The sequence below is a fragment of a genome, unplaced genomic scaffold (genome assembly GCF_019419815.1).
Source record: "Pyrus x bretschneideri cultivar Hongxiangsu unplaced genomic scaffold, Pyrus_bretschneideri_v1 Contig5, whole genome shotgun sequence".
Lineage (NCBI taxonomy): Eukaryota > Viridiplantae > Streptophyta > Magnoliopsida > Rosales > Rosaceae > Pyrus > Pyrus x bretschneideri.
In genome coordinates, this window is record NW_025999787.1 from 8049774 (window position 1) to 8077157 (window position 27384).

The 27384-nt window shown below is 35.1% G+C and overlaps 3 protein-coding genes and 1 long non-coding RNA gene across 53 annotated transcripts; all 4 read right to left on the minus strand.

Annotated features, from left to right (window-relative positions):
• Nucleotides 1-1402: 1402 nt before the first annotated feature.
• Nucleotides 1403-1972, minus strand: LOC125470371. Its single transcript, XM_048569333.1, has one exon. It carries the CDS (start codon nucleotides 1970-1972, stop codon nucleotides 1403-1405), a length of 570 nt encoding a protein of 189 aa, XP_048425290.1.
• A 2318-nt stretch (nucleotides 1973-4290) lies between these two features.
• On the minus strand, nucleotides 4291-4860 carry LOC125470372. The gene has a single exon (XM_048569334.1). The coding sequence runs from the start codon at nucleotides 4858-4860 to the stop codon at nucleotides 4291-4293; it is 570 nt and encodes a 189-aa protein (XP_048425291.1).
• A 1769-nt stretch (nucleotides 4861-6629) lies between these two features.
• Nucleotides 6630-18751, minus strand: LOC125470312. 50 transcript variants are annotated; one of them, XR_007252639.1, is made up of 15 exons: nucleotides 18494-18751; nucleotides 18325-18385; nucleotides 17840-17992; nucleotides 17332-17419; nucleotides 15093-15889; nucleotides 14373-14490; nucleotides 13426-13486; nucleotides 12314-12927; nucleotides 12145-12205; nucleotides 11660-11812; nucleotides 11152-11239; nucleotides 8113-9706; nucleotides 7624-7739; nucleotides 7168-7228; nucleotides 6634-6669 (listed from the first exon to the last, which is right to left on the minus strand). It is a non-coding gene; the product is annotated as an uncharacterized LOC125470312 (long non-coding RNA). The 50 variants fall into 50 exon arrangements; XR_007252622.1 differs by lacking the exons at nucleotides 6634-6669; nucleotides 7624-7739 and having other exon boundaries at nucleotides 6824-7228; nucleotides 15093-15174; nucleotides 15447-15499; nucleotides 15835-15889; XR_007252609.1 differs by lacking the exons at nucleotides 6634-6669; nucleotides 7624-7739 and having other exon boundaries at nucleotides 6824-7228; nucleotides 15093-15346; nucleotides 15447-15499; nucleotides 15835-15889.
• A 2465-nt stretch (nucleotides 18752-21216) lies between these two features.
• Nucleotides 21217-21786, minus strand: LOC125470373. The gene has a single exon (XM_048569335.1). It carries the CDS (start codon nucleotides 21784-21786, stop codon nucleotides 21217-21219), a length of 570 nt encoding a protein of 189 aa, XP_048425292.1.
• Nucleotides 21787-27384: the final 5598 nt, after the last annotated feature.

The window sequence follows — 27384 nt, forward strand, 5'->3', positions numbered from 1 at the left end:
AGGGGTTTTTCCAAATTTAGCAAACTTTTATTTGCTTGGCTCTTGGTTCCTGTAAGATCCTTCATTTCAGGACATTTTTTCAAGCCTCCATCGCTCAAACCAGAACATGACAAAATAGGGAACGGGTAAAAAAACGGTTGTTATTTGACTCATGGTCAATTCCAATCCGATTAACAACCCCAGCCCATCAACCATCAAAGCCCGTAATCGAACTCTGTTATGATACTAAATTGAAAATAAATGATTTAAGATAATTTTAGTATTCTCTACAATCTCATAATTCTCGAATACAACTTTAATATTTTATTCTTTTCCATAAGGAGGTATTTATAAGATTACAAAAGAGGAATGCTAGGAAATAAATCAAAACAATCATTGTCCACAAGATAAGGAAACCTCGACCAAATAAAATAAGATCATATCAAATAAATCTCTAAAATACTTTTTTTCTATATTTTCCAACACCACCCGTCAAATTCATGATGTCATGAGTTACCCATAAAAGAACTAAGTTCTAATTTGAAACTTATTTCTGCTACAACGGATGTGATCGATATTAAGGTTTTACTAGTCTCTGAAAGAGGAATACGACTTGGTGGAATGCACCCACCAATTTCCCAATGGTGAAAAGTCCTACCCTTCGCTTCTAGGAGAGTCAGCATATTGGCACCAGACCTTGAGTTGGAAGTAGTGTGGTGGAACGCTGTTTTTTCTTTGAATTGTTGAAATTTCCACCTGCCTTGACAAATTTTGTTTCTTTCTTGCACGGATAGGGATGGAGGTCGAGATTCCACAGCACCGCGACAATTCAATGAGCCAACTTCGTCTCTGAACTCAAGTCTTCACTTTGACCCATGCATCCTATCAACGGAAAGGTGCTCGACGTGACCAAACTTTATAACTTTTTCTTGACAATTGGCTTTTTTCTTTTTTTTTTTCGTTATGATTGTGTACCCAAAACTCATTGAAAACTGAAAGCAGTAGAAAAGTGGAGAAAAAGAAAATCCAAACCTCAAAACTCAAAAGTGTAATTGTATCAGTATAAATGTGACTCCATGTTGTGCAGTCATCGGAAATGCTATCATGGTTATATATGAACATTGCCATGCGTTTTTTTCATCTATTCAAATTTGAATAATCAATAAAAGAATTATAGTTTGAAAGTTTCCACTGATGCTGTCGAGATTAAAGATGCATAGCAAATTGTGTTCTAAAGCATTCAACGTGTAGTATATTTGGGTATATGTGTAATATGGACAACCAAAAGAGCAACACAGAAGGATTCAACATTAAAACAACTTTTTGTTTTCTTACAGTAATTTTTCATTTTCTTTTCTTTTACAAATTAAATATAGAGTAATCATATGTATATTATTTAGTATTCATTGTTCACGTATCTTTTCTAGATATGGAATAACTGGGAAGTAATGAGGAATGCAACATCCCTAAATAACATGGTCAAATAGTTTGTCGAAGATACTAAATAAGGAAGTTCAATTTCGGTAGAGGTCAATGCTTTTCCGCAACGAACAATTTCATCTTGTACTTGTGTGAGTATTTGGGAGACCGATTTGTCATTATCTTTAATCCCTCCCATTGAGAAAGCGAAACCGTCTACTGCAAAATCATATGAATCTGCACATTGTTTTACTGCTCCGGAGCCCTTAACAATATTGTTGTCGGTGGTGTTGAGCGCATTGACAAAGAAAGCTTTGCTTTGTTGTGCATTTGTTAGTGCTAATTTAAGAATGGCTGTGTCAAGATCTTTCAGATTAGATGCTGATCGAGTTGGAATATCTTTCCAAAGAGATTTTACGCATTGCTTGTAGTTGTAGCTGAATTGGTCTTGGGTTTGCTTGCAAACACTTCTAACTAATGAAGATGCTCTTGCATTTGCAAATGGTGTTGGAGACGATGAGAGACATATGAGCAATGATGCAATGAAAGTTACATATCCGATTGAGGAATCCATTTCTCAAGGTGTATGTTTCTTAAATTGATGAAGTGATTACAAATATTTGTTTGATTTATGGAATGGATGAACGGAGATCATATTTATAAACAATTCAAGGAGCGGGTATGGGTCTAAATTTAGGAGTGCAGAAGGTAAAGAAACCCATTTCTTTTGACGTGTTTAGTTTTCTGGTTCTTTAGTTTTTGTTTTTTCTTTAATGTACTAACTGATAACACACTGGATGCAAACCACCTAACCTATTCTAGTTTAATTAACCAACTCCTCATTTCTAGAAACTCCAACATAACCACAAGTGATGCATGCTTATCAAAAGGATTTTTTCATTACATCGCAAGGATTAATTTAAGTCATTTCATTTGTTTTTTTTTTACAAATTCATTTACATCCGTATTTACTTATCAATATATATGATGTTAGAAGAATCTAAAAAATTCAAATTGATAGTATTAGAGGAGTTTCTTTTAGCCCATTTCGTCATGTTCAGTTAGCAGCTTAGGAGGATCGAGCCCTATTAAGCGAGGTTACGATAGGCGGCCTATGAGCGTGGGGACATGGACCCCTAACCTGGAAGTCCAGCGCCTCATCCGGCCATTGGAAAGTTTATGGAACCTAAGGGTTGTGGATTATAACATCCAAACCTAGGCTTTACACCATTCGAAGGAATAATCAAAAGGGCATTCTGAAAATCAGCTGAGGGAGCATAAACAAGAAATTTTGTGTTTGATTTCCAGATATATTTCGTTCACACCAATGTTTTAAATATCGCTAGGTTGTTATCAAGCGGCGGGTAGGGTTCTAACTAGTGGCCTAAGGTTTTTTTTATCTTAATTAAATTTATTATACGACATACAAATAAGTGCATATATATATTTTAAAAAAAATAAATAAGTAAAAATTATAATTGTAATGGGTAAACTTAAAATGAAAAATATGAATACAAATAAATTATATAAAGTACTACAATTTATTGAAAACATCAAAGAACTATCACAAAGAGAGACAATCACATCACATTCTTGGTTTCCTTTTTCAGTTTGGGAAAGGGTGAGTCAAGACTCAAAGTTAATTAAAAAAACAAAACAAACACTTATTCTGCCTAGACCCACGTAGATGCCATACTTGATTTTCTAACCGTTTAGTAATTAATCGTGGTGCTGACTAGCTGTCTAGACTGCTTTTTAGAACATCGATTCACACTGCTTTCACCATCTATCCTTAGCCTATCCTCATTGATCTTCAGATCACATATTTCTCATCAATCTATATAATTAAAAATAAAATTAAAAACTTAAAACGAATTGGTTATCAAACTAGCTCTTAAGTTTTAATTTTGTACCAAAATGTAGTGAGGGCTTATAGAAACCTAATGTATTCCACTATCGGAGTCGAAGCCCATATTGAAAGTTATCAATTTGTTTTTGCTACAACGGATGTGATCGATATTAAGGTTTTACTAGTCTCTAAAAGTGGAATACGACTTGCTGGAATGCACCCACCAGTTTTTCAATGGTGGAAAGTACTACCCTTCGCTTCTAGGAAGTCAGCATATTGGCACCGGACCTTGAGTTGGAAGTGTTGTGGTGGTGCACGGTCCTTTTCTTTGAGCTGTTGAAATTCCCACAGGCCTCAATAAATTATGTCTCTTTCTTGCACGGACGGAGATGGAGGTCGAAATTCCCACAGCACCACGATAATTTAATGAGCGAACCAACTTCGTCTCTGAAATCAAGTCTTCCTTTTGACCTGTGTATCATATCAACGGAAGGGTGCTCAACGGACCAATCTTTAGATCTCTTTCTTGCCAATTGGCTTTTTCTTTGTGTGATTGTATTCCCAAAACTCATTGAAAACTGAAAGCAGTAGAAAAGTGGAGGAAAAGAAAATCCAAACCTCAAAACTCAAAAGTGTAATTGTATCAGTATCAATGTGACTCCATGTTGTGCGGTCATTTGAAATGCTATTATGGTTATATATGTACATTGCCATGCGTTCTTTTCATCATCTTTTCAAATTTGAATAATCAACAAAGAATTATAGTTTGAAAGTTTCCACTGATGCTGTCAAGATTAAAGATGCATATCAAATTGTGTTCTTAAGAATTCAACGTGTAGTATATCTGGGTATACGTGTAGTATATATGGACAATCAAAATAACAACATAGAAAGATTCAATATTAAAACAGTGTTTTGTTTTCTTACAGTAATTTTTCATTCTTTTCTTTTCTTTTACAAATTAAACATAAATTAATTATATGTATATTATTTAGTATTTAAGTAATGCGTACTGAATTTAATACATTGTTCACTTATCTTTTCTAGATATGGAATAACTGGGAAGTAATGAGGAATGTAACATCCCTATATAACATGGTCAAAAAGTTTGTCGAAGATACTAAATAAGGAAGTTCAATTTCGGTAGAGGTCAATGCCTTTTCGCAACTAACAATTTCGTCTTGTACTTGTGTGAGTATTTGGGAGACCGATTTGTCATTATCTTTGATCCCTCCCACTGAGAAAGCGAAACCGTCTACTGCAAAATCATATGAATCTGCACATTGTTTTACTGCTCCGGAGCCCTTAACAATATTGTTGCCGGTGGTGTTGAGTGCATTGACAAAGAAAGCTTTGCTTTGTTGTGCATTTATTAGTGCTAACTTAAGAATGGCTGTGTCCAGATCTTTGAGATTAGATGCTGATCGAGTTGGAATATCCTTCCAAAGAGATTTTATGCATTGCTTGTAGTTGTAGCCAAATTGGTCTTGGGTTTGCTTGCAAACACTTCTAATTAATGGAGACGCTCGTGCATTTGCAAATGGTGTTGGAAACGAAGAGAGACATATGAGCAAGGATGCAATGAAAGTTGCATATCCGATTGAGGACTCCATTGCTCAAGGTGTATGTTTCTTAAATTGATGCTAAAGTGATTATAAATTATTTGTTTGGTTTAAGCAATGGATGAATTGAGATCATATTATAAACAACTCAAGGAGGGGGTATGGGTCTAAATTTAGGAGCGCATATGGTAAAGAAACCCATGTCTTTTGACGTGTTTAGTTTTCTGGCCCCTTAGTTTTTGTTTTCTCTCTTACGTACTAACTAATAACACATTGGATGCAAACCACAAAACCCATTCTAGTTTAATTAACCAACTCATCCTTTCTAGAAACTCCCACATATCCAAAAGTGATGCATGCTTATCAAAAGTAATTTTTTTTTAATTCCATTGCAATGATTAATTTGGCCATTTCATTTGTTTTTTGACAAATTCATCTACATCCATATTTACTTATCAATATATATGATGTTAGAAGAATCTAAAAAATTTAAATTGATAGTGTTAGCGGAGTATCTTTTAGCCCATTTCGTTGTGTTTAGTTAGCAATTTGGGAGGCTCAAGCAATATTAAGCACGGTTATTATAGGTGGCCTAGGGGCATAGGGACACGGATCCCTGACCCAGAAGTCCAACACCTTGTTCGACCTCCGAAAAGTTTATCCAACCTAAGGGTTGTGAGTTATAACATTCAAACCTGGGCTTTGCGCCATTCGAAGGAATAATCACAAGGGTGATTCGGAAATCAGCCAAAGGAGTATAATCAAGACATTTTGTGTTTGATTTCCAGAAATATTCCGTTCACACCTATGCTTTAAACATCGCTAGACCATTATCGAGCAGCCGTTAGGGTCCTAACTGTTGGCCTAGTTTTTTTTTTTTTTTTAAATATCTTTATTAGATTTATTATATGACATATAAATAGGTGCATATTTATACTTAAAATAAATAAATAAACTATACTTGTAATGGAGAAACTTAAAATGCAAAAAATAAATGTAAATAAATTATAAAGTACTACAAATTATTGAAAACATCAAAGAACTATCGCAAAGAGAGACGAACACATCGCTTTGGATGCAAACCACCAAACCTATTCTGGTTTAATTTGTTTTGTACTGAAACCAGCTTCTCCTTTCTAAAACATGACAAAAAGTGAAGCATGCTTAACAAGAGGATTTTATTTTATTTTATTACTTCGGAAGGATTAATTTAGGCCATTTCATTTGCTTTTTACAAATTCATCTACATTCATATTTACTTCTCGATAAAAATAATATATAGACTTCGGAAGAATCTCAACAAATTTATAACAAATTTAAGTGTGTCTATCATAAGCGAAAACGGAAAAGTATATATGAAACAATATCCAACAATATGCTTCACTAGACAAAAGTTGGCATATTATTTATTGCTTTTAAGTGCGACGGCATCTGAATGTCTTCATAACCTTTTCCTAACCATTCATCGGCAATTCTTTTCTCTCTTTTTGTTGCTGTATACCGAGACAGACCCTTATCATAAGGATAGTCGTCCCTCTGAAACTCCAGGCACAGCCCAGGCAAACAATCCTTATGTCCATTATTCGCCTGTTCTGGTGACATCGAATTCTTCTACCAAGCGTTAGTGTTTTCGTCGTTCCCTTGTTTCTTTACGCAGATCTCTTAAGAATCAATCCTTCGATTATAATAATGATCATTAGTTAGCCTTAATTTAACTGATAAAGAAATTTCTTGTGGGAAACTTTTGTGCTCTAGTTTTATCCATGCTTACAAAAGTACCAAAATTTAAAATTTAGCGCTACTTGGCTTCTTACATGTTTTCAATTATAGTTTGATACTAGCAGGACTGCCCGCGCTTTGCTGCGGGTTTTCAAATCATGAATAATATTCATAGAAAATTTAACTGAAAATGCTACAGCGATATAATCGCATTCTTAAATGTAACAATTTAGAGAATGCATGTTTTACATGAGTAACGCTCACAAAACCACACATTTACACAATTATCTCCAAATGAAAGAAAAAGCAAGAGATATGTGAATTGATCCATAAAATACGTAGTTTAATTTACATCGCTACTCATTAAGTCGTCATCAAATAGAAGCTTCACATCACAATAATTAACCACAATCCTCTGTTTTTGTAAGTGCAAAATGAAAAACGGAATCAAATATTAAACCCAATATCTTCACAGCACAATGTTCAACCCAAAATCTTCACATTAGCTCAAGAACTATATTGTTTCCAGAGCTTTCCAATTTCCCAGCACGGAACGACAAACATAAAAGCATTAAAATAGCTCTAAATTAAAACAATAGGATGAACTACAAAACGATAGAGGAAAGATTAAGAGCTTACCCTCACAAAATCAAAGCTCACCAAAATGCTTACCCTAACCAGAGAATCGTAGAGAATAAATCTGCATCAACATGTAAATCATAGAAAAAAAATTAAAATTTATAAATACCATCATTTCACTACTAATTTGAATAAATCCAGAAACAATACATTGGAATAATCTTTTAGGTCTTCCAATATTAATAGGTTAGAAATTCAGAAGATAAAACACCACAATTCATTAAATTCAAAGTTGAACAATTCATTAAATTCAGAGCTTACCCCTTGTGTTAAAAGTCATGTGATGTGTGCATTTACAAACACCAAGATTTTACATGCCCAAGAAAGGGAATCACTCCATTAAAAAGAGAGGAACTACTGATACTGCAGGTACATTAACCAGACCACTAATTTTAAATGACAACATATGCTCGAGTAAGCGAAAGACTAAAAGACGAAAAGAAGAGGGTTATATACCCGTTTCAATGTCATTGTCAGGGGCCTCTTAAACCTGGTTCCAGAATGAGGATAGTCTAACACTCTCGTAGTGACTAATACTTATTGTGACCTTCACTCAGTTTGTGAATTAGAAGCTTGAAATACACCAAAAATTATATTAATAGTCATTCCCCTAATTTTAACTACTAACAGCGTAAAGAATTGGAAATTACAATTAAGATCAATGTTTTCCCCCTTTTTTTTCATTGCCATAAAAGGCAGAAAAACAAAGGCTTCTAAAACTCAAACCAACCGTCTCATTTCTTCCCAAAAATAAACACATTTTAATCCAACATTCATAAATGCGTGGTCAAACAGGGGAGAAAATTATGTTAATTTGGGCTTCAAATTTACAAACATAACTGTTTACAATAAGCATATATAACATGATTTGGTCTGCAGTGCTTTCACCAATAGTTATAAAAAACAAAGATTCTAAAGATATGCATGCAATAGAATGACTATTACCTCCAAGTAAGCAATTGCATGGTTGCAATCTAAGTTGCACACATCATGTTCAATCTGATAGCTTCAATATAGCACTTGACAACATTATTTCAGGCTTTTCCTTAAATGAAGTATTTCCCTGGGAAAAGATTAGCAAACATAGAAATTGAAACAATACACATAAGTACATTGGTATCCCAGTTCTTTGCTAATAGAAAATGAAATTAAGGGGATGGAGAGACCTAATTTCAACTTTTTGAAGGAGAACACCACACTTCATTCATATCAAAGAACAGCATGATTCCAATTTCAATTTTGAACATAATAAATCACATAGCATTCATATATTACTTCAACTTCTTTCAAATTTACTTTTGTATTTAAAGATTGTATATTTTAATGAGTCTAAATTGACTATATATAAATTATACCTTTTTATATTTAAATAATAATGTACATTGTATAATTACAGTTATAGTCCATGAATACAATTAGAGGCCTTTGAATTTCTTTGCAAGAGAAGATTTACATGGAAAAGCAACTGCAAATATACAGAAGGAGGGAATTTGAGTTTTGTAGTCCATCTACTCAGCAATTTCTTAATATAGATGCAACTGAGCAGTGGGAGAGCTTTAGCTAATACTATTCAATTCCACAGGTAATTATAAAAAAATAATCACATAATTTCTCACAATAAAAATCAATGTGACTAAAAACAAATGATATGTATCAACTTTGATGATTTCCCTTATTTTCCCTCTCCTTCCCAGCAACCAAACAGGGGCAAAAATTACCAAAAACTGAAAAGATTGAAGTACCTGAGCAAGTTGGAATGCCTGGGTTGCCATATACACTTGGTGTAAAAAAAATAAGGGTGGGCATTTTCAGAGCACCTAAACCCTTCATCCACAAACGTATGTAAAAAATCATACAAAATAATATTTTGAATGCATTAAAAGAGTTCATGAATTTCCATAGTGTACCAAGTTAGTAGAAATGTACTCCAAGATGACCAGGTCAAAAAGAGATTCCTTCACTCCCAATATGGTTTATCAAAAGTAATGTCTTATTTCTTCAAGACAAACATGCAAGACAACACCAATCACAACTACAAATACTAACAATTGTGCAAAAGAGTTATAAAAACACTCATGTACGATATAAGAACAAACCTCACAATTGGTCTTAAGAATTGTTTTTCCAAAGAGACCCATTACAATGCGATCTGAAAGAAAACAAAACATGAATAATATCAAGGAAAATACATTTTCTCTGTCAAGTAAAATCTACGGCAGGTAATGAACAAAATACAAAGTTCTCAGCTTTAATTTAATTATTATCAAATATTGAGGGAAATTAACAACTACCCAGAAATGTTTGCTCAAAATTAATTGATAATATGAATAATTAAATTACACAACATTTACAAAACCCAAAGTTCTTAGCTTAATTTGATCTTACCTTTTAAGTGGAAGAAGTAAAAAATTACACATAAATGTTTGCACACAATTAATTGATGAAACAACCAATTGGGCAATCAAACCCCCTCTCTCATATCACCTGACGGCAAGATCTGAACCCTTGACGGGGTAGTGTGGTCATTTTGACTCCCAAACTGTAGTGATCCCTAGCAAAAGAAACCGGCAAACAAAGAAAAAAGAACAAACGATGAGCAATAAAACTCACAGACCATAATACACAAAATTCCCTATAACGTAAATTGATAAAGCATTTTACCCAATCCAATTGAATTCCTGATCACAACACATAAGATAAACTAATAAACCATTTTATCCAAATAACCATTTAATTTTAAACATTTAAAACCGAAGAGAACCAAACGCGCATATTTGGAAAAAAAAAATGGAGTGTTTTGAGTATATAAATCTCACCCTCAACACTTTAAAAATGCAGCGGTCCCAATGGAAGGAGAACTTGCAAAACAGTGTCTCAGCACAAACACAACATATAAAACAAACAAACGAAGAAAAAAAAAATTTAAAAACCAATAATGAACGTTAAAATTCAAAAATCCTAGGACACAAAATCGCAAACGACATAAAAATTAATAATAAAAGTTATTAAAAAACAGACACCGCTTGACACCAAATGCTTGACGCCAACGACGACCCCAAAGGCAAGCAAAATCTCAAACCAGTTAAGAAAAAATTAAGAGTCCATTCCTCTGTCATATTCTTTTCCCCTGTTTTACTAACCCCTATTCCCAAATGTGTCTTCGATTCTCTTTGTTCCCTTTTTCTCTCACCCTAATATCTCACCTGCAAAATCTTAACGCTGCTGCCTTCCCCCACCAACAAACCCTCAACACCCTGTAATGCTATTTTCTTCCATATCTATAACAAAAAATGCATGCATAAACACGGTAGAAATTTGCAAAAACCCACAACACAACCTAACTAAAAATCTCACGGATTAAAAGTTTCACCCAAAAGAATCCCCCATCTCTCTTATCAAATGAAAACTCCAAAAGCAATTCAATGGTTGATAACAACCCATTTAAAATTGAACCCAAAAAAATTAAAAGCTTCTCTCACATTGATTAGTTGTTCATTCTGCACCTGCATTTTACTAATTCTACGTTAAGAGTTCATGTACAACTCAAAAAAGCAGATTTTAACAACTAAAAGAACGGACAGTAACACCATATGACCGTGTCATGATAAAAAATGATAAACAAAGATTCGCTCAAAAAGCAAAGCATAAAAAAACTCCCAAAAACAAAGATTGGGATCTCTTCATCCGAATTATAAGTATTGTATATAAGTCTTCAAATACAGGACTAATGTGTTATAAGTATGGTGTGAAAAGTATTTACAGAACGTTGTTCCAAATCAATAGTTGGACAGAATAAAGTATTTACATAACGTTGTTCCAAATCAATAGTTGGACAGCATAACATGATAAACTTATTTTGAGCAGGAAAGTGAAAAACTATCTAGCAACACAATCTATCAAGAGATGTAAGTTCTCCATATACATATATATATTTATATCAACTTGTCATATTTTATAAAACTAAAAGCATGACAATAAAGGAACCTTGGCTGCCATAAGTCATATCCGGCAACTGCTTCAGCCACCCCCACTGGAATTTAGGGTTGAGTGCATTTCATTCGAAAATCCATCACTATGAAATATGAAAACAAAAAATCAATTCAAATCCAACATATCCAACAACCCAAATATTATAATAATCTAATCAGACAATAAACAATTAGAGATGAAGCTTAATTACCATAAAGAAATGAGGGGTTGTCTGGTAAAAGCTAGTTGAAGCTTCATCAAATATATATAGGATGATCAAACAATCAGAGACTAATCTCGATTACCTTTCCCGTTCCAGGAAAATCACTTCCAGGCCCACTATGAAATATTAGAAGGTCCGTTAACTCATAAGGCTAATATAGTAAATTAAGTCTCCTTCTATCCCTTGCAACGCAAAGCAAAAGAAAGCCCCTCCTTTTCATAATCCCATACAGGGTGAGGTTAACACTTGCAGAGAGGGAAAATGGCTTATCACTTATGCCATATCTATTGTCTAACATACCTTGAACTGCCAACTCCACCATTCCCTAGGCTAGCAGATGCCATACCGACGTCTAATCACTTCACTACTGCAACACAGCAGATGAGGCTACTACCTCCCCTCCTCGTAACACTTCCTGCTCCTACGTCCACTCCCATCCAAGCACCTACCTTTCTATTAAACAACATAAAAATTCAAATTCAAATTTCTTTCCACAAAAGCATTAATTAAAATTAAAATTCATAAAACATAGAAATTGAGCTGAAATTGCTGAAACAAAATTCAAATGAAAAAATTTTAAAATTGCAGAGTCAATTAATTACTTAATTTAGCTCGGATCCACACCAAACTCACTCCAATTTTTTAAATTAAGCACCAAATACAAATACAAATTTAAAAACCACCGCCGATCCTTCGAAATCAATCGGACTCCAACAAAACAATTAATTTTCGGCATTTTCAAACGCAATACATCCAAAATTCAGAAATCGGTTCGGACGACTGACCTGCAAGCGTTTTGGGGAGGCCTGGAAGCAGAGCTCGCGCATTTTAAATTCCGCTCCGCTCCTGGAATTTTTTAGATATGAGTAGAAAATTTGGGAAGGAGAAGAATTTAATCGAGAGAGTGAAAATTCAATCTACTTCAGGATCAAACACTAAAGTACGAAACTTTACCTTTTCCCTTCTCAAATCTGACATCTTCGAGAGCTCCGCCCTACTTTTGATGGTCGTATCTGAGTTCATTTGTGGGTGTCGGCGACTTGCAACAAAGGTGGATCCACGAAATGGAGGTTGGTTCGTGGGCAAGAGGAAAATTCGATATGGGTTCGTGTGGAGGTGCATCGGTGATTGTTGAATGGATTTAACTGAGATGATGAAGAGGAATGGGGTGAGCAGCGCTGGGGCTAGGTTGAGAGAAATGGGAGAGAGAAGTCTCGAATTTGAGAGAAATAAGAGAGAAACAGTGCTAGGGTTGTAGGAAATGAGCTCATAGAGTGAGAAAAGGAAAGGATGGGCGATTTGATGGATGGTTATCGACAGAGTCGGGAGAGAGAAAGAGGGAGAGAAAAGGCGGTGGCAATTTTGTAAATAAAGTGAAATTCGGCTCAAACACACGGACACAATTACCCCCTAACTTTTAAGAAATACCTTCCCAACCCAGCCCAGATCTGATGGCTTTTGTTGTAAATAGCGTGAAATCGAGGGGCAAACAATTGACTGTAGCCCAATGAACAGTCAATTGCTCCCTAGTTTTAGAATAGATAACTAGCAGGACTGCCCGCGCTTTGCTGCGGATTTTCAAATCATGAATAATATTCATAGAAAATTTAACTGAAAATGCTACAGCGATACAATCGCATTCTTAAATGTAACAATTTAGAGAACGCATGTTTTACATGAGTAACGCTCACAAAACCACACATTTACACAATTATCTCCAAATGAAAGAAAAAGCAAGAGATATGTGAATTGATCCATAAAATACGTAGTTTAATTTACATCGCTACTCATTAAGTCGTCATCAAATAGAAGCTTCACATCACAATAATTAACCACAATCCTCTGTTTTTGTAAGTGCAAAATGAAAAACGGAATCAAATATTAAACCCAATATCTTCACAGCACAATGTTCAACCCAAAATCTTCACATTAGCTCAAGAACTATATTGTTTCCAGAGCTTTCCAATTTCCCAGCACGGAACGACAAACATAAAAGCATTAAAATAGCTCTAAATTAAAACAATAGGATGAACTACAAAACGATAGAGGAAAGATTAAGAGCTTACCCTCACAAAATCAAAGCTCACCAAAATGCTTACCCTAACCAGAGAATCGTAGAGAATAAATCTGCATCAACATGTAAATCATAGAAAAAAAAAATTAAAATTTATAAATACCATCATTTCACTACTAATTTGAATAAATCCAGAAACAATACATTGGAATAATCTTTTAGGTCTTCCAATATTAATAGGTTAGAAATTCAGAAGATAAAACACCACAATTCATTAAATTCAAAGTTGAACAATTCATTAAATTCAGAGCTTACCCCTTGTGTTAAAAGTCATGTGATGTGTGCATTTACAGACACCAAGATTTTACATGCCCAAGAAAGGGAATCACTCCATTAAAAAGAGAGGAACTACTGATACTGCAGGTACATTAACCAGACCACTAATTTTAAATGACAGCATATGCTCGAGTAAGCGAAAGACTAAAAGACGAAAAGAAGAGGGTTATAAACCCGTTTCAATGTCATTGTCAGGGGCTTCTTAAACCTGGTTCCAGAATGAGGATAGTCCAACACTCTCGTAGTGACTAATACTTATTGTGACCTTCACTCAGTTTGTGAATTAGAAGCTTGAAATACACCAAAAATTATATTAATAGCCATTCCCCTAATTTTAACTACTAACAGCGTAAAGAATTGGAAATTACAATTAAGATCAATGTTTTCCCCCTTTTTTTTCATTGCCATATAAGGCAGAAAAACAAAGGCTTCTAAAACTCAAACCAACCGTCTCATTTCTTCCCAAAAATAAACACATTTTAATCCAACATTCATAAATGCGTGGTCAAACAGGGGAGAAAATTATGTTAATTTGGGCTTCAAATTTACAAACATAACTGTTTACAATAAGCATATATAACATGATTTGGTCTGCAGTGCTTTCACCAATAGTTATAAAAAACAAAGATTCTAAAGATATGCATGCAATAGAATGACTATTACCTCCAAGTAAGCAATTGCATGGTTGCAATCTAAGTTGCACACATCATGTTCAATCTGATAGCTTCAGTATAGCACTTGACAACATTATTTCAGGCTTTTCCTTAAATGAAGTATGTCCCTGGGAAAAGAAGGGGATGGAGAGACCTAATTTCAACTTTTTGAAGGAGAACACCACACTTCATTCATATCAAAGAACAGCATGATTCCAATTTCAATTTTGAACATAATAAATCACATAGCATTCATATATTACTTCAACTTCTTTCAAATTTACTTTTGTATTTAAAGATTGTATATTTTAATGAGTCTAAATTGACTATATATAAATTATACCTTTTTATATTTAAATAATAATGTACATTGTATAATTACAGTTATAGTCCATGAATACAATTAGAGGCCTTTGAATTTCTTTGCAAGAGAAGATTTACACGGAAAAGCAACTGCAAATATACAGAAGGAGGGAATTTGAGTTTTGTAGTCCATCTACTCAGCAATTTCTTAATATAGATGCAACTGAGCAGTGGGAGAGCTTTAGCTAATACTATTCAATTCCACAGGTAATTATAAAAAAATAATCACATAATTTCTCACAATAAAAATCAATGTGACTAAAAACAAATGATATGTATCAACTTTGATGATTTCCCTTATTTTCCCTCTCCTTCCCAGCAACCAAACAGGGGCAAAAATTACCAAAAACTGAAAAGATTGAAGTACCTGAGCAAGTTGGAATGCCTGGGTTGCCATATACACTTGGTGTAAAAAAAATAAGGGTGGGCATTTTCAGAGCACCTAAACCCTTCATCCACAAACGTATGTAAAAAATCATACAAAATAATATTTTGAATGCATTAAAAGAGTTCATGAATTTCCATAGTGTACCAAGTTAGTAGAAATGTACTCCAAGATGACCAGGTCAAAAAGAGATTCCTTCACTCCCAATATGGTTTATCAAAAGTAATGTCTTATTTCTTCAAGACAAACATGCAAGACAACACCAATCACAACTACAAATACTAACAATTGTGCAAAAGAGTTATAAAAACACTCATGTACGATATAAGAACAAACCTCACAATTGGTCTTAAGAATTGTTTTTCCAAAGAGACCCATTACAATGCGATCTGAAAGAAAACAAAACATGAATAATATCAAGGAAAATACATTTTCTCTGTCAAGTAAAATCTACGGCAGGTAATGAACAAAATACAAAGTTCTCAGCTTTAATTTAATTATTATCAAATATTGAGGGAAATTAACAACTACCCAGAAATGTTTGCTCAAAATTAATTGATAATATGAATAATTAAATTACACAACATTTACAAAACCCAAAGTTCTTAGCTTAATTTGATCTTACCATTTAAGTGGAAGAAGTAAAAAATTACACATAAATGTTTGCACACAATTAATTGATGAAACAACCAATTGGGCAATCAAACCCCCTCTCTCATATCACCTGACGGCAAGATCTGAACCCTTGACGGGGTAGTGTGGTCATTTTGACTCCCAAACTGTAGTGATCCCCAGCAAAAGAAACCGGCAAACAAAGAAAAAAGAACAAACGATGAGCAATAAAACTCACAAACCATAATACACAAAATTCCCTATAACGTAAATTGATAAAGCATTTACCCAATCCAATTGAATTCCTGATCACAACACATAAGATAAACTAATAAACCATTTTATCCAAATAACCATTTAATTTTAAACATTTAAAACCGAAGAGAACCAAACGCGCATATTTGGAAAAAAAAATGGAGTGTTTAAAGTATATAAATCTCACCCTCAACACTTTAAAAATGCAGCGGTCCCAATGGAAGGAGAACTTGCAAAACAGTGTCTCAGCACAAACACAACATATAAAACAAACAAACGAAGAAAAAAAAAATTTAAAAACCAATAATGAACGTTAAAATTCAAAAATCCTAGGACACAAAATCGCAAATGACATAAAAATTAATAATAAAAGTTATTAAAAAACAGACACCGCTTGACACCAAATGCTTGACGCCAACGACGACCCTAAAGGCAAGCAAAATCTCAAACCAGTTAAGAAAAAATTAAGAGTCCATTCCTCTGTCATATTCTTTTCCCCTGTTTTGCTAACCCCTATTCCCAAATGTGTCTTCGATTCTCTTTGTTCCCTTTTTCTCTCACCCTAATATCTCACCTGCAAAATCTTAACGCTGCTGCCTTCCCCCACCAACAAACCCTCAACACCCTGTAATGCTATTTTCTTCCATATCTATAACAAAAAATGCATGCATAAACACGGTAGAAATTTGCAAAAACCCACAACACAACCTAACTAAAAATCTCACGGATTAAAAGTTTCACCCAAAAGAATCCCCCATCTCTCTTATCAAATGAAAACTCCAAAAGCAATTCAATGGTTGATAACAACCCATTTAAAATTGAACCCAAAAAAATTAAAAGCTTCTCTCACATTGATTAGTTGTTCATTCTGCACCTGCATTTTACTAATTCTACGTCAAGAGTTCCATGTACAACTCAAAAAAGCAGATTTTAACAACTAAAAGAACGGATAGTAACACCATATGATCTGTTATGATAAAAAATGATAAACAAAGATTCGCTCAAAAAGCAAAGCATAAAAAAAACTCCCAAAAACAAAGATTGGGATCTCTTCATCCGAATTATAAGTATTGTATATAAGTTTTCAAATACAGGACTAATGTGTTATAAGTATGGTGTGAAAAGTATTTACAGAACGTTGTTCCAAATCAATAGTTGGACAGAATAAAGTATTTACATAACGTTGTTCCAAATCAATAGTTGGACAGCATAACATGATAAACTTATTTTGAGCAGGAAAGTGAAAAACTATCTAGCAACACAATCTATCAAGAGATGTAAGTTCTCTATATACATATATATTTATATCAACTTGTCATATTTTATAAAACTAAAAGCATGACAATAAAGGAACCTTGGCTGCCATAAGTCATATCCGGCAACTGCTTCAGCCACCCCCACTGGAATTTAGGGTTGAGTGCATTTCATTCGAAAATCCATCACTATGAAATATGAAAACAAAAAATCAATTCAAATCCAACATATCCAACAACCCAAATATTATAATAATCTAATCAGACAATAAACAATTAGAGATGAAGCTTAATTACCATAAAGAAATGAGGGGTTGTCTGGTAGAAGCTAGTTGAAGCTTCATCAAATATATATAGGATGATCAAACAATCAGAGACTAATCTCGATTACCTTTCCCGTTCCAGGAAAATCACTTCCAGGCCCACTATGAAATATTAGAAGGTCCGTAAACTCATAAGGCTAATATAGTAAATTAAGTCTCCTTCTATCCCTTGCAACGCAAAGCAAAAGAAAGCCCCTCCTTTTCATAATCCCATACAGGGTGAGGTTAACACTTGCAGAGAGGGAAAATGGCTTATCATTTATGCCATATCTATTGTCTAACATACCTTGAACTGCCAACTCCACCATTCCCTAGGCTAGCAGATGCCATACCGACGTCTAATCACTTCACTACTGCAACACAGCAGATGAGGCTACTACCTCCCCTCCTCGTAACACTTCCTACTCCTACGTCCACTCCCATCCAACCACCTACCTTTCTATTAAACAACATAAAAATTCAAATTCAAATTTCTTTCCACAAAAGCATTAATTAAAATTAAAATTCATAAAACATAGAAATTGAGCTGAAATTGCTGAAACAAAATTCAAATGAAAAAATTTTAAAATTGCAGAGTCAATTAATTACTTAATTTAGCTCGGATCCACACCAAACTCACTCCAATTTTTTAAATTAAGCACCAAATACAAATACAAATTTAAAAGCCACCGCCGATCCTTCGAAATCAATCGGACTCCAACAAAACAATTAATTTTTGGCATTTTCAAACGCAATACATCCAAAATTCAGAAATCGGTTCGGACGACTGACCTGCAAGCGTTTCGGGGAGGCCTGGAAGCAGAGCTCGCGCATTTTAAATTCCGCTCCGCTCCTGGAATTTTTTAGATATGAGTAGAAAATTTGGGAAGGAGAAGAATTTAATCGAGAGAGTGAAAATTCAATCTACTTCAGGATCAAACACTAAAGTACGAAACTTTACCTTTTCCCTTCTCAAATCTGACATCTTCAAGAGCTCCGCCCTACTTTTGATGGTCGTATCTGAGTTCATTTGTGGGTGTCGGCGACTTGCAACGAAGGTGGATCCACGAAATGGAGGTTGGTTCGTGGGCAGGAGGAAAATTCGATATGGGTTCGTGTGGAGGTGCATCGGTGATTGTTGAACGGATTTAACTGAGATGATGAAGAGGAATGGGGTGAGCAGCGCTGGGGCTAGGTTGAGAGAAATGGGAGAGAGAAGTCTCTCGAATTTGAGAGAAATAAGAGAGAAACAATGCTAGGGTTGTAGGAAATGAGCTCACAGAGTGAGAAAAGGAAAGGATGGGCGATTTGATGGATGGTTATCGACAGAGTCGGGAGAGAGAAAGAGGGAGAGAAAAGGCGGTGGCAATTTTGTAAATAAAGTGAAATTCGGCTCAAACACACGGACACAATTACCCCCTAACTTTTAAGAAATACCTTCCCAACCCAGCCCAGATCTGATGGTTTTTGTTGTAAATAGCATGAAATCGAGGGGCAAACAATTGACTGTAGCCCAATGAACAGTCAATTGCTCCCTAGTTTTAGAATAGATAATATGCGAATAATTTTTTATTTTTTATTTTACGTCATTTCATTAAGTCTCACACAGATAATGTGGAGTAAAAAATAATCAAGAAAATTATGGAGGCGAGGTAAAAATAACAAAATTACACTTGAGCCACATCGGAACTTTCACGGGCAAGCAGTGGACAATCACGACTCAATTAAGGTAAAAAGTGATCAAAATAGGTATTTATTCAAAATCTATTTCATCCATCCTCATCAAATCCTCCCCACAAGGTAACCCTCAATTATTCATTCAAATTAGGATTAATTACCTAAATTAATTGATTAATTTCCTAATTAATTAATTAATTTTCTAATTCATTGCAAGATATTATTTTGACATAATATCTTTCAATTACACCCAAAAACCACCATAAGTGGTCGGACCCCTTTTCTCCAAATAGGGGCCGGCCACACCCCTATAAATAGCTCTCATTTCTCCCAAAAACCTAAGTTCATTATTCTCCAAAAATTCTCTATACACTTTCTCTCTCAAATTCTAACTTTGGCATCGGAGGTTCTTCGGCCAAAGTCCCCCCTCCAAATTCATCGTGAGCGTGTGAGGCTCTTGGCCTTGACCTAAGGTGTTGTAGGTTCATTTTCGTCCAAAAGAAGAAGGCGGAAATTTGCAACCACAAATTGGTGCTTTCATTGAGAGTTTGATTCACACGCTCGAAGAAGACTCTCCCATTCAAGGTTTCTCATTTTTTGTTCATTCGTAGATTTTTCGTACGTTCTTATTCCTAGAATTTTTTCATATAAAAAAATTCTTTGAATAAACGTAAAAGAAAAGTAGAACGACAAGAAATTTGGAAACCACAACGAACGAAAATTCCTACGTTCAAAGATCCGGATCAAGTGATGGAGATTGCCATGCAGCCCCACCACGACGATCCACAAGGCTCAACGTGGCGGCAAAAGGAGCAACTTTGCCACCAAGGAGCACCACCACTATGGCAGCCATGGGGACCACCATGTCAGTAGGGAATGGGCCAGCTCCATGGTAGCAGACCTTGGCCTTATGCGTTGCCACTATAGCAGCCCAAACTCAGGACCAAGCCCAAGCCCAAGCGCTGGTAGCAGCAGCTCAAGTAGCCCAACAGACGGCCTAATCTGCAGCCCACGCTGCAGGGCAACCGAGCCAAGCCCAGCGCGAGTAGGCCCAAATCGCTACCCAAGCAGCGTAGATCCGAGTTGCGCTGACCATTCCCTAAGCCCAAATCTAATGCGTTCTTAGCTCCGCACTGCGACCAAGCGCCCCGCACATGGAACGTCCCACTTCCGTGGCCCAACCCACTCTTGTGGCTCACTTGGCGATCCCGACCAATCCAAGATCAGTTCAACAATCCCGATTCAGATTTCTGGACCGACGATTGAACCGGGAATAATGTGGTGGAACATGGTTTTTTCTTTGAATTGTTGAAATTCCCACCTGCCTCAACAAATTCTGTTTCTTTCTTGCACACATAGAGATGGAGGTCGAGATTCCACAGCACCACGACAATTCAATGAGGGAGCCAACTTCGTCTCAGAACTCAAGTCTTCACTTTGACCCGTGTATCCTATCAACGGAAGGGTGCTCGACGTGACCAAACTTTAGAACTCTTTCTTGACAATCGGCTTCTTTTGGTATGATTGTGTACCCAAACCTCATTGAAAACTGAAAGCAGTAGAAAAGTGGGGAAAAAGAAAATCCAAACCTCAAAACTCAAAAGTGTAATTGTATCAGTATCAATGTGACTCCATGTTGTGCGGTCATCGGAAATGCTATCATGGTTATATATGCACATTGCCATCCCTTTTTTTCTTCATCTATTCAAATTTGTATAATCAATAAAAGAATTATAGCTTGAAAGTTTCCACTGATGCTGTCAAGATTAAAATGCATAGCAAATCGTGTTCTTAAGAATTCAACGTATAGTATATTTGGGTATGTGTGTAATATGGACAACTAAAGGAGCAACACAGAAGGATTCAATATTAAAACAACTTTTTGTTTTCTTACAGTAATTTTTCATTTTCTTTTCTTTTACAAATTAAATATAGAGTAATCATATGTATATTATTTAGTATTCAAGTAATGCGAACTAAATTTAATACATTGTTCACGTATCTTTTCTAGATATGGAATAACTGGGAGGTAATGAGGAATGCAACATCCCTATATAACATGGTCAAAAAGTTCGTCGAAGATACTAAATAGGGAAGTTCAATTTCGGTAGAGGTCAATGCTTTTCCGCAACGAACAATTTCATCTTGTACTTGTGTGAGTATTTCGGAGACCGATTTGTCATTATCTTTGATCCCTCCGATTGAGAAAGCAAAACCGTCTACTGCAAAATCATATGAATCTGCACATTGTTTTACTGCTCCGGAGCCCTTAACAATATTGTTGTCGGTGGTGTTGAGCGTATTGACAAAGAAAGCTTTGCTTTGTTGTGCATTTGTTAGTGCTAATTTAAGAATGGCTGTGTCAAGATCTTTCAGATTAGATGCTGATCGAGTTGGAATATCTTTCCAAAGAGATTTTACGCATTGCTTGTAGTTGTAGCCGAATTGGTCTTGGGTTTGCTTGCAAACACTTCTAACTAATGAAGATGCTCTTGCATTTGCAAATGGTGTTGGAGACGATGAGAGACATAAGAGCAATGATGCAATGAAGGTTACATATCCGATTGAGGAATCCATTTCTCAAGGTGTATGTTTCTTAAATTGATGAAGTGGTTACAAATATTTGTTTGATTTATGGAATGGATGAACGGAGATCATATTTATAAACAATTCAAGGAGCGGGTATGGGTCTAAATTTAGGAGTGCAGAAGGTAAAGAAATTTCTTTTGACGTGTTTAGTTTTCTGGTTCTTTAGTTTTTGTTTTTTCTTTAATGTACTAACTGATAACACACTGGATGCAAACCACCTAACCTATTCTAGTTTAATAAACCAACTCCTCATTTCTAGAAACTCCAACATAACCACAAGTGATGCATGCTTATCAAATGGATTTTTTCATTACATCGCAAGGATTAATTTAAGTCATTTCATTTGTTTTTTTTTACAAATTCATTTACATCCTTATTTACTTATCAATATATATGATGTTAGAAGAATCTAAAAAATTCAAATTGATAGTATAAGAGGAGTTTCTTTTAGCCCATTTCGTCGTATTCGGTTACCAGCTTAGGAGGATCGAGCCCTATTAAGTGAGGTTACGATAGGCAGCCTATAAGCGTGGGGACGTGGACCCCTAACCTGGAAGTCCAGCGCCTCATCCGGCCTCCGGAAAGTTTATGGAACCTAAGGGTTGTGGATTATAACATCCAAACCGGGGCTTTACATCATTTGAAGGAATAATCAAAAGGGCATTCGGAAAATCAGCTGAGGGAGCATAATCAAGAAATTTTGTGTTTGATTTCCAAACATATTCCGTTCACACCAATGTTTTAAATATCATTAGGTCGTTATCGAGCGGTGGGTAAGGTTCTAACTATTGGCCTAAGGTTTTTTTATCTTAATTAAATTTATTATATGACATACAAATAAGTGCATATATATATATATTTTTTTTTTTTTTTAAAAGTAAAAATTATAATTGTAATGGGGAAACTTAAAGTGAAAAATATTAATATAAATAAATTATATAAAGTACTACAATTTATTGAAAACATCAAAGAACTATGGCAAAGAGAGACGACCACGTCGCATTTTTGGTTTCCTTTTTATGTTTAGGAAAGGGTGTGTCAAGACTCAAAGTTAATTAAAAAAACAAAACAAACACTTATTCTGCCTAGACCCACGTAGATGCCATACTTGATTTTCTAACCATTTAGTAATCAATCGTGGTGCTGACTAGCTGTCTATACTGCTTTTTAGAACATCGATTCACACTGCCTTCACCATCTATCCTTAGTCTATCTTCATTGATCTTCATATCACATATTTTTAATCAATCTATATAATTAAAAATAAAATTAAAAACTTAAAACGAATTGGTTATCACACTAGCTCTTAAGTTTTAATTTTGTACCAAAATGTAGTGAGGGCTTATAGAAACCTTGTGTATTCCACTATCGGAGTCGAAGCCCATATTGAAAGTTATCAATTTGTTTTTGCTACAACGGATGTGATCGATATTAAGGTTTTACTAGTCTCTAAAAGTGGAATACGACTTGCTGGAATGCACCCACCAGTTTTTCAATGGCAGAAAGTACTACCCTTCGCTTCTAGGAAGTCAGCATACTGGCACCGGACCTTGAGTTGGAAGTGGTGTGGTGGTGCGTGGTTCTTTTATTTGTGTTGTTGAAATTCCCATCTGCCTCAACAAATTATGTCTCGTTCTTGCATGGATGGAGATGGAGGTCGAGATTCCCACAGCAACACGACAATTCAATGAGCGAATCAACTTCCTGTCTGAAATCAAGTCTTCCTTTTGACCCGTGTATCATATCAACGAAAGGGTGCTCAAGGGACCAATCTTTAGATCTCTTTCTTGCCAATTGGCTTTTTCTTATTGTGATTGTATACCTGTTGACCCTAAAAACTATCAAGTCTACGTGGCATGCATGCCGAGTAATTAATAAGCTAACTACGTTCTTCGGTTGTGTGTGGGGTGTGCCAACTCGTTGGCCGGGGAGTAAAATGAGTTGATGTTGTGTTGGGTGCGCTGCTGACTTCTTGATATTGCGATTGCGACCGAGGAAGAAACATGTCTCGACCTTCGGATTCTAGAGCCTGAAGACAAGGTCGAGACAAGGCTGATGAGATGACCTCTGCCAATAAGGACTTGAAAATCCTTGTCAACCGAGACTTGGATAGGTAACTAGTTGGCTGAGAAGCAGTGCTGTTTATCCAAACTGAAGGTGCTCCGCGATCGGCTGGTTCTACGGCTACAGTGCTATTTATCCAAACTGAATATGTTCGCCGATTGCCTTCACAGTGTTGTTTATCCAAATTCAAGATGTGTTGACGGAAAAATAAAATAAAAAAATCTCAAGGTTGTTGAGAGGTTTCGCATAAAGCAAGAGTTTGCGCATGACAGTTTATGTGTTGAATTGGAGGGGGTTTTAATGTTGCCTACGACTCTGTATTTATAGCATCCATACTTTTTGCTTGGCACGGCCTGATAACTTTGTAGAAACCAACAGAAACTTAAACTCGTAGAATGAAAAACTGATCCGTAGCATAGGCTAAAGCCTATCTTCCAAATGGCTGACTTTTCAAACAAGACAAAAGCATATCTAGGCTTATCACATCACATTAGAAGTCTAACTCACCTAGGTTTCTTACCTCATCATCAAAATTGCATCAGTAGCCTTTATCCCATGCATACATAATAAAAAGGAACATAATCCCATCGTTGATGTTTTATCCATAGCACATTTATCAAATCCATCCGATATAACCTCCGACTGATACATTCCACGTGGCCAACATAAAAAAGCATATACCATTTGTACTTATATGATAATCATCCCATCCTGCATGCTTCATTATTTGATGCCGTGCATGTCCCCATATTCCATCATCATTCAAACCGGATTTAAAGTAATATTAGGTTCAAATAATTTAATATATTACTAAGAGATAATATCATGATTAAAATCACAATATTATTTCTCAATAAGAATTAAAAATTATTTTAACCACTTTGTCGTTCAACAGTCTAAAATCCTGCTCATTCAATGACCTCAATTACTCGGATTGATAGTGTAAAATTGGATCCAAACAATACCTAGAACTCATTGAAAACTGAAAGCAGTAGAAAGTGGAGAAAAAGAAAATCCAAACCTCAAAACTCAAAAGTGTAATTGTATCAGTATCAATGTGACTCCATGTTGTGCGGTCATTTGAAATGCTATTATGGTTATATTTGCACATTGCCATGCGTTCTTTTCATCATCTTTTCAAATTTGAATAATCAACAAAGAATTATAGTTTGAAAGTTTCCACTGATGTTGTCAAGATTAAAGATGCATAGCAAATTGTGTTCTTAAGAATTCAACGTGTAGTATATCTGGGTATACGTGTAGTATATGTGGACAACCAAAATAACATCATAGAAAGATTCAATATTAAAACAGTTTTTTGTTTTCTTACAGTAATTTTTCATTCTTTTCTTTTCTTTTACAAATTAAACATGCATTAATTATATGTATATTATTTAGTATTTAAGTAATGCGTACTGAATTTAATACATTGTTCACTTATCTTTTCTAGATACGGAATAACTGGGAAGTAATGAGGAATGTAACATCCCTATATAACATGGTCAAAAAGTTTGTCGAAGATACTAAATAAGGAAGTTCAATTTCGGTAGAGGTCAATGCCTTTTCGCAACGAACAATTTCGTCTTGTACTTGTGTGAGTATTTGGGAGACCGATTTGTCATTATCTTTGATCCCTCCCATTGAGAAAGCGAAACCGTCTACTGCAAAATCATATGAATCTGCACATTGTTTTACTGCTCCGGAGACCTTAACAATATTGTTGCCGGTGGTGTTGAGTGCATTGACAAAGAAAGCTTTGCTTTGTTGTGCATTTGTTAGTGCTAATTTAAGAATGGATATGTCGAGATCTTTGAGATTAGATGCTGATCGAGTTGGAATATCTTTCCAAAGAGATTTTATGCATTGCTTGTAGTTGTAGCCAAATTGGTCTTGGGTTTGCTTGCAAACACTTCTAATTAATGGAGACGCTCGTGCATTTGCAAATGGTGTTGGAAACGATGAGAGACATAAGAGCAAGGATGCAATGAAAGTTGCATATCCGATTGAGGACTTCATTGCTCAAGGTGTATGTTTCTTAAATTGATGCTAAAGTGATTATAAATTATTCGTTTGGTTTAAGCAATGGATGAATGGAGATCATATTATAAACAACTCAAGGAGGGGGTATGGGTCTAAATTTAGGAGTGCAGAAGGTAAGGAAACCCATGTCTTTTGACGTGTTTAGTTTTCTGGTCCTTTAGTTTTTTTTTTTTTTTTTTCTCTTACGTACTAACTAATAACGCATTGGATGCAAACCACCGACCTATTCTAGTTTAATTAACAAACTCATCCTTTCTAGAAACTCCAACATATCCAAAAGTAATGCATGCTTATGAAAAGTTTTTTTTTATTCCATTGCAATGATTAATTTAGCCATTTCATTTGTTTTTTGACAAATTCATCTACATACATATTTACTTATCAATATATATGATGTTAGAAGAATCTAAAATGTTCAAATTGATAGTGTTAGCGGAGTATCTTTTAGCCCATTTCGTCGTGTTTAGTTAGCAATTTGGGAGGCTCAAGCAATATTAAGCACGGTTATTATAGGTGGCCTAGGGGCATAGGGACACGGATCCCTGACCCAGAAGTCCAACACCTTGTTCGACCTCCGAAAAGTTTATCCAACCTAAGGGTTGTGAGTTATAACATTCAAACCTGGGCTTTGCGCCATTCGAAGGAATAATCACAAGGGTGATTCGGAAATCAGCCAAAGGAGTATAATCAAGACATTTTGTGTTTGATTTCCAGAAATATTCCGTTCACACCTATGCTTTAAACATCGCTAGACCATTATCGAGCAGCCGTTAGGGTCCTAACTGTTGGCCTAGTTTTTTTTTTTTTTTTTTAAATATCTTTATTAGATTTATTATATGACATATAAATAGGTGCATATTTATACTTAAAATAAATAAATAAACTATACTTGTAATGGAGAAACTTAAAATGCAAAAAATAAATGTAAATAAATTATAAAGTACTACAAATTATTGAAAACATCAAAGAACTATCGCAAAGAGAGACGAACACATCGCTTTGGATGCAAACCACCAAACCTATTATGGTTTAATTTGTTTTGTACTGAAACCAGCTTCTCCTTTCTAAAACATGACAAAAAGTGAAGCATGCTTAACAACAGGATTTTATTTTATTTTATTACCTCGGAAGGATTAATTTAGGCCATTTCATTTGCTTTTTACAAATTCATCTACATTCATATTTACTTCTCGATAAAAATAATATATAGACTTCTGAAGAATCTCAACAAATTTATAACAAATTTAAGTGTGTCTATCATAAGCGAAAACGGAAAAGTATATATGAAACAATATCCAACAATATGCTTCACTAGACAAAAGTTGGCATATTATTTATTGCTTTTAAGTGCGACGGCATCTGAATGTCTTCATAACCTTTTCCTAACCATTCATCGGCAATTCTTTTCTCTCTTTTTGTTGCTGTATACCGAGACAGACCCTTATCATAAGGATAGTCGTCCCTCTGAAACTCCAGGCACAG

Bases quoted from the DNA above. Each gene is read 5' to 3' on its own strand.
- LOC125470371 (XM_048569333.1), bottom strand. From the start codon at position 1,972: ATGGATTCCTCAATCGGATATGTAACTTTCATTGCATCATTGCTCATA.
- LOC125470372 (XM_048569334.1), bottom strand. From the start codon at position 4,860: ATGGAGTCCTCAATCGGATATGCAACTTTCATTGCATCCTTGCTCATA.
- LOC125470373 (XM_048569335.1), bottom strand. From the start codon at position 21,786: ATGGATTCCTCAATCGGATATGTAACCTTCATTGCATCATTGCTCTTA.